Below are 7,731 nucleotides of genomic sequence, written 5' to 3' on the forward strand. Positions count from 1 at the left end.
AATGGTGGCGTTTAAGAGGATTTAGCAAACCACTATCAATTTATAATATAGATGAGTTTATCACTGCATGAAATATTGGTTATCTTTTTGATAATTTATTCGACCGCATCCCTCATTTTTGTTTGTAGAAACGTTCTTTTTTTAGTCTTCGGAAAAAAATAGCCAACTTGAAAACCAATTGAAGCGAGCTGTCCGAAATTACAATTGTAGGTGCTTAAGGTTACAATGTCAGCTATGTTCAAGTCCTGCTTTAGCGAAAACATTATTTAGTGATTATGATAATAATCTTATTCGTTTAACTAGTTTGAATCTATCTTGGCTTGGTTAATGAACTAACTTTTTTGTCGCTGCAAAATGTAGAATAAATTCAGCGCGACTTAGCCGTGGTGTATAGAAATCTCAAAACTGCTGCCTGAGCCCTAGTTTCCAATTGTTAACCAGGAACTTCCCATTTGTTTCTGATAAACTTCCCATTTTACGCCTTGGGGGATAAACCTCTCTTGGCAAACGTAAACGGGCGAACGGCACCCGCCGGGGCGCGCGCGGGCACATCGGTAAATTTGGCCCCGGTGACGGCCATGCCGCGCAGCATCTGCCCTCTTGAGCTCTCCAAGGGCCAGAAACGCCACCGCATGCCCCCTCCCTCCCCACGCTATACAACCACACGCACCACACCCATGGCCACCACCACCACCACCACCATCACCGCCACAGCGCAGCACCACCACCCCCACCACCACAAGCAGCGGCCATGTCTTCCTCGGCCTCCCTGCAGAGCTTCCTCCCGCCCTCGGCCCACGCGGCGAGGTCGTCGTCCCGGCACCGGCCCAGCCGCGCCCGCCCCTTCCAGTGCGCGGCCGTCTCCGCGCCGTCGTCGTCGGCCGCCTCGCCGTCGGCCTCGGCCGTCCCGGCGGAGCGGCTGGAGCCTCGCGTGGAGCAGCGGGAGGGCGGCTACTGGGTGCTCAAGGAGAAGTACCGCACCAGCCTGAACCCGCAGGAGAAGGTGAAGCTGGGCAAGGAGCCCATGGCGCTCTTCACGGAGGGCGGCATCAAGGAGCTCGCCAAGCTGCCCATGGAGCAGATCGACGCCGACAAGCTCACCAAGGAGGACGTCGACGTGCGGCTCAAGTGGCTCGGCCTCTTCCACCGCCGCAAGCAGCAGTGTATGCCCCTCCCTCTGCCCCGCACCATCGCAAAATCCATCGTTCACTTGATCAATAATGCATCTGTGCTTCAGCCTTTCTACTCTTGATCGATGCACGTTCGAGCTCCATGATTGGAGCATGCTCCCAAGTTTTTGTGAGTTTTCAATCGTCGCATGCACCTCTAAGCTAGCTTGCTCATGGGGAATGAACGTACTGCGCGTTCATTCAATAATCACTCCATCTCCATGTGCCCATGTTCCTCCTAACCTCTACATGATCCTGGCAGAATCAGTGGGGAGAATTGACATTTTGTTTCTGCATGCATATCGAACCGTATTAGACTACAAGTTTTACTGCCAAATTGGTATTCATATTCCTACTCCATTTGCAACTTGCGAGTAGCCTCTCGCCGGCAGACTATTCTGTGATCCAACCGTCGCAGTCATTAGTATCTTAGACTAACACTGATGCAACTTTTTTAGTCGGCGTGTAATAAGATACACCTGAAGGGCCAAGGGGCCAAAGTATCTTGGACTAGTCTGGGGTCATATTAGCTTTATTCAACCACTCGGTGTGTGGTACTAGTCGACTTCCTATTGGTTGATGCATGACACGTACGCACGGATTTGCCCTGCCAGCGCATGGTGAAATTTGTTCCTTGCTGCCAATTGCAACAACAGAGTAGACCGAGCATATTCTGCAAGAATATAATGGCTTTTTATCAGACACACATGGTGTCTTTTTTTTTTGCAAAATATTCCTTTTGGGGTTTATCCCAAACCAGTGGTTCCAAATCTGCTCTTTTTTGGTCCATTCCTGCAAAAAGAGCGACACATTTTTCTTACTGGGGCCCACTGTGAAAAATGCTGACGAACTGAAGCGTGTGTGTGTGCGCATGCAGATGGGCGGTTCATGATGCGGCTGAAGCTGCCCAACGGCGTGACGACGAGCGAGCAGACGCGGTACCTGGCCGGCGTGATCGAGAAGTACGGCAAGGAGGGGTGCGCCGACGTGACGACCCGGCAGAACTGGCAGATCCGCGGCGTGACGCTGCCGGACGTGCCGGAGATCCTGGAGGGGCTCCGCTCCGTCGGCCTCACCAGCCTGCAGAGCGGCATGGACAACGTGCGCAACCCCGTCGGCAGCCCGCTCGCCGGCATCGACCCCCTCGAGATCGTCGACACGCGCCCCTACACCAACCTCCTCTCCTCCTACATCACCAACAACTCCGAGGGCAACCTCGCCATCACCAACCTGTACGTCATGTTCATCTTGCACTGCATTGCATTGGTGGTGACCACGGTCGAGGATTGCCAATGACTGACATGCCGTTGCTGCCGTGTTATCTTGTGTGTGAGCAGTCCTAGGAAGTGGAACGTGTGCGTGATCGGCACCCACGACCTGTACGAGCACCCGCATATCAACGACCTGGCGTACATGCCGGCCGAGAAGGACGGCAAGTTCGGGTTCAACCTGCTGGTGGGCGGGTTCATCAGCCCCAAGAGGTGGGGCGAGGCCCTGCCGCTCGACGCCTGGGTGCCCGGCGACGACATCATCCCGGTCTGCAAGGCCGTCCTCGAGGCCTTCCGCGACCTCGGCACCAGGGGCAACCGCCAGAAGACGCGCATGATGTGGCTCATCGACGAGCTCGTAAGCTCCTCCCACACTCTCGAAACGAAACGGCATAGATCTTGGTTGATGCGTATATGTATGTGGTTCTGAACTTCTGGTGTTTCGGCGACGCGATGCAGGGGATGGAGGCGTTCCGGTCGGAGATCGAGAAGAGGATGCCGAACGGCGTGCTGGAGCGCGCGGCGGCCGAGGACCTGATCGACAAGAAGTGGGAGAGGCGTGACTACCTCGGCGTGCACCCGCAGAAGCAGGAGGGGCTCTCCTTCGTCGGCCTGCACGTGCCCGTCGGCCGGCTGCAGGCCGCCGACATGTTCGAGCTGGCCCGCCTCGCCGACGAGTACGGCTCCGGCGAGCTCCGCCTCACCGTGGAGCAGAACATCGTGCTCCCCAACGTCAGGAACGACAAGGTGGAGGCGCTGCTCGCCGAGCCGCTGCTGGAGAAGTTCTCGGCGCACCCGTCGCTGCTGATGAAGGGGCTGGTGGCGTGCACCGGCAACCAGTTCTGCGGGCAGGCCATCATCGAGACCAAGGCGCGGGCGCTGCAGGTGACGCGCGACGTGGAGGCGCGCGTGTCCGTGCCCAGGGCGGTGCGCATGCACTGGACGGGGTGCCCCAACAGCTGCGCGCAGGTGCAGGTGGCCGACATCGGCTTCATGGGCTGCCTCACCAAGAACAGCAGCGGCAAGATCGTCGAGGCGGCGGACATCTTCGTCGGCGGCCGCGTCGGCAGCGACTCGCACCTCACGGGGGTGTACAAGAAGGCGGTGCCGTGCGAGGACCTGGTGCCCGTCGTCGCCGACCTCCTGGTGGAGCGGTTCGGGGCCGTGCCCAGGGAGAGGGAGGAGGACGAGGAGTAGGCCGGCCGGCTACGAGCGCCACCGGCTGACCTCCTTCTCCTGATCTCGATCGCCTCTGTCGTCGGCTCGTCGCGCACGTAGAGATGGGCTGCGGCTGATGTAAAGTAGGCAATGCCGCCATGCTTCCATGGCGCACGCTTGTACCACGTTTTTGGTTTGTTGTCGGAGCCCAAAGTTCTTCCGGTTACGTTACAGGGGATGATTGAATTGGTGATATACTCCCTCCGGTCTTTTTAGTTCGCATATAAGATTTGACTGAAGTCAAGCATCGTAAAATTTGATCAACTTTATAAAAAAAATACCAACATTTACAATTTGAAATCAATATCAATAGATGTGTCATGACTTAAAGTTTCATATTGTATAACTTTAGCATGACAGATGTTGATATTTTTTATATAAATACAGTCAAACTTTGTGAAGTTTGACTTCAGAGAATTTTAATATGCAGAGTAAAAAGGACCGGAGGAAGTATAAAATAAGAAGCAGATTATATGTAGCTGTTCCTATCAGTTCTTCAATCATGTGCTACAGTGTACTGTTGCTGGATTATGCAGTTCAATCGGGAGCTCAGCATCGGGATAGGGAGAAGTTGCTCAGTGTTCACAGCTTGGTATCGGGGTTGCACATCAACTTTGCCAAGTGTTTGGTGTACCCTTTTGCCAAGTGATCGGTGTCGGCGTGTCGCCCATTGGTTGCCCGGCGAGCAGGATTTTGAGGCAACATCGGTTCTGAAGTGTGAGTTAGCTCCTTTCATGGTCAGATCCCCTGAATCCCCTTTGTACTAAGCAAGCCATCGAGCGAGGCGTTCCAACCCTCAGACCATCTCCAACGCCGTCCATCAGAGCATTTACAGCCAGACACGTATTTCCTTCCTAAACGTCCGTCTCGTCAATGCCCAGTCGCAAAAGATTGACCTAACCGGACCCCTCATTTAGTCTCCTACGTCTGGATTGACCGGCACCTCTCATATTGGTATCGAATGTAGGGACGATATAAGGGTGCCCAGACGCGACCGGGCACCCCGCTCCTGGTCACAGCGGTCCCACCTGTAGCCACCCGAAGCATGTTCCTGAACTGATGGCGGCAAGCTTCTCAACCGATAGAGATTCTTATTTTGTTCATCAAAATTTTACGACACATTGTGATACAAAAAAATGCCGTGGAAACGTCAATATTCCGTTTGTGAAGGAGATAGACCATGACTATGAATCTTCTTTGTGTTAAGCAAAGAAGATTCATAGTTACGGTCAATCTTCTTAACAAAGGGTGCAATGATAACCGAAGCTTATCACTTCCGCATGACCCGGCCTTGCGGTGAAGCCTGTATTTACAAGAAAATGAGTGGGAGCACTACAACATTTCTGATAAGTATATGTGAATGACATATTGTTGATCGGAAATAATGTAGAATTTTCTGCAAAGCATAAAGGAGTGTTTGAAAAGAGTTTTTCAAAGAAAGACCTCGATGAAGCTGCTTACACATTGAGCATCAAGATCTATAGAGATAGATCAAGACGCTTGATAAGTTTTTCAATGAGTACATACCTTGACAAGATTTTTGAAATAGTTCAAAATGGAACATTCAAAGAAGGAGTTCTTGCCTGTGTTGCAAGGTGTGAAGTTGAGTAAAGACTCAAAACCCGACCACGACAGAAAAAAGAAAGAGAATGAAAAGTCATTCCCTATGCCTCAGTCATAGATTCTATAAATTATGCTATGCTGTTTACCAGTCCTATTGTATACCTTAACATCTTTCTGGCAAGGGAGTACAATAGTGATCTAGGAGTAGATCACTGGACAGCGGTCAAAATTATCCTTAGAGGACTAAGGAAATATTTCTCGGTTATGGAGGTGATACAAGAGTTTGTCGTAAAGAGTTACGTCGATGCAAGCTTTTCACACCAATCTAGATGACTCTAAGTCTTGATCTAGATACATATTGAAAGTGGGAGAAATTAGCTAGAGTAGCTTTGTGCAAAGCATTGTAGACATAGAAAATTTGTAAAATACATACGGCTCTGAATGTGGCAGGCCCGTTGACTAAATTTCCCACAAGCAAAACATGATCACTCTTTGGGTGTTAATCACATAGCGATGTGAACTAGATTATCGACTCTAGTAAACCCTTTGGGTGTTAGTCACATGGAGATGTGAACTATTGATGTTAAATCACATGACGATGTGAACTAGATTATTGACTCTAGTGCAAGTGGGAGACTGAAGGAAATATGCCGTAGAGGCAATAATAAAGTTATTATTTATTTCCTTATTTCATGATAAATGTTTATTATTCATGCTAGAATTGTATTAACCAGAAATATAATACATGTGTGAATACATAGACAAACAGAGTGTCATTAGTATGCCTCTACTTGATTAGCTCGTTGATCAAAGATGGTTATGTTTCCTAACCATAGACATGAGTTGCCATTTGATAAACGGGATCACATCATTAGGAGAATGATGTGATTGACTTGACCCATTCCGCTAGCTTAGCACTTGACCGTTTTAGTTTACTGCTATTGCTTTCTTCATGACTTATACATGTTCCTTTGACTATGAGATTATGCAACTCCCGATTACCGGAGGAACACTTTGTGTGCTACCAAACGTCACAACGTAACTGGATGATTATAAAGGTGCTCTACAGGTGTCTCCAATGATACTTGTTGAGTTGGCATAGATCGAGATTAGGATTTGTCACTCCGATTGTCGGAGAGGTATCTCTGGGCCCTCTCGGTAATGCACATCACTATAAGCCTTGCAAGAAATATGACTAATGAGTTAGTTGCGGGATGATGCATTACGGAACGAGTAAAGAGACTTGCCGGTAACGAGATTGAACTAGGTATTGAGATACCGACGATCGAATCTCGGGCAAGTAACATACCGATGACAAAGGGAACAACGTATGTTGTTATGCGGTTCGACCGATAAAGATCTTCATAGAATATGTATGAGCCAATATGGGCATCCAGGTTCTGCTATTGGTTATTGACCAGAGAAGTGTCTCGGGTCATGTCTGCATAGTTCTCGAACCCGTAGGGTCCGCACGTTTAACGTTCGTTGACCATATAGTATTATCTATACTACTGTATAGTGTATCAGTTTGAATTCAGGCATTGAAATGCATATCCAGCCGTTCATTAGGGACCATCCGACAGTCAAAAGTGCTTGGATTCGCAGCTACAATAGCGCTGAATGTCATCTGGATCGTTCGAGAGGCAGCCATGAAGTAGCATAGAGTCAAAACTATCTGGGTCGTTCTAGAACCAACCCACTGCATGTCTGCGGCAGGTTGGAGCTAACTGAGTTTTCAGAGACCAGATTCCACGCTCCTCGCAACCCCCCTGGAGCAGCACAAATTATTTCAACAAAGTAGACTCGGGCAGCGGTACATGTGGTTGATAGGTAGGTTGCTCCAATGCTACTTAGTCTGACAAGCGGTAAAAGTAAGACGAAGAAATATAAAAGTAAACAGATTGAACCAGTGCTGTTTTGGGTGGAAAGCTGTAGCAAGAAAAACAGTGCACCACCCACATATATGACGTCGCTGATCTGGTGTGCACTTTTGGATCAAAAGCTGTAGCAAATGTTACATTAAAACATAGCAATAGGTACCCAAATTTATGTATACTACACATTCTTTGCATGTGATAGTTATTGAGTATATGAACATGAGAAGCTTTCTTATTTAAATTATAAGCATTTGGTTCCTGCTTCTGTATACGCACAACTTTCATTTATCTGGAATCATTTTTTATAGGATTTCTCAAAGCTTACCATGTAGTGTTTTCTTCGGCCCAAGTCAACCCACAATGTTGAGACGCGCATTGCGCGTGCATACATACTAGTATGAGTTATGTATGTTGGTGATCGAATGTTGTTCGGAGTACGGAATGAGATCACAGACATGACGAGGAACTCCGGAATGGTCTGAAGATAAAGATTGATATATGGGATAATAGTGTTTGGTCTCCGGAAGGGTTCCGGAATTCACCGGAAGGGGTTCCAGATGTCTCCCAAAATGTTTAGGTACGAGAACACTTTATTTGGGCCAAAGGGGAAAGCCCACAAGGTTTTTGAAAAGCGCA

General features: G+C 49.1%; 1 protein-coding gene across 1 annotated transcript; it reads left to right on the forward strand.

Annotated features, from left to right (window-relative positions):
- Positions 1 to 670: 670 nt before the first annotated feature.
- NIR1 (nitrite reductase 1) lies at positions 671 to 3,852 on the forward strand. Its single transcript, XM_048680218.1, has 4 exons — positions 671 to 1,163; positions 2,047 to 2,401; positions 2,507 to 2,795; positions 2,897 to 3,852. The coding sequence occupies exons 1-4, from the start codon at positions 752 to 754 to the stop codon at positions 3,632 to 3,634; spliced, it is 1,794 nt and encodes a 597-aa protein (XP_048536175.1). The 5' UTR covers positions 671 to 751; the 3' UTR covers positions 3,635 to 3,852.
- The last annotated feature ends 3,879 nt before the right edge of the window (positions 3,853 to 7,731 follow it).

Source organism: Triticum urartu, chromosome 6A, assembly GCF_056163025.1.
Source record: "Triticum urartu cultivar PI428250 chromosome 6A, HENAU_Tu73, whole genome shotgun sequence".
NCBI lineage: Eukaryota > Viridiplantae > Streptophyta > Magnoliopsida > Poales > Poaceae > Triticum > Triticum urartu.

Bases quoted from the DNA above. Each gene is read 5' to 3' on its own strand.
- NIR1 (XM_048680218.1), top strand. From the start codon at position 752: ATGTCTTCCTCGGCCTCCCTGCAGAGCTTCCTCCCGCCCTCGGCCCAC. The intron at 1,164-2,046 runs GTATGCCCCTCC...GTGCGCATGCAG, and splicing joins CCACCGCCGCAAGCAGCAGT to ATGGGCGGTTCATGATGCGG. The intron at 2,402-2,506 runs GTACGTCATGTT...GTGTGTGAGCAG, and splicing joins AACCTCGCCATCACCAACCT to TCCTAGGAAGTGGAACGTGT.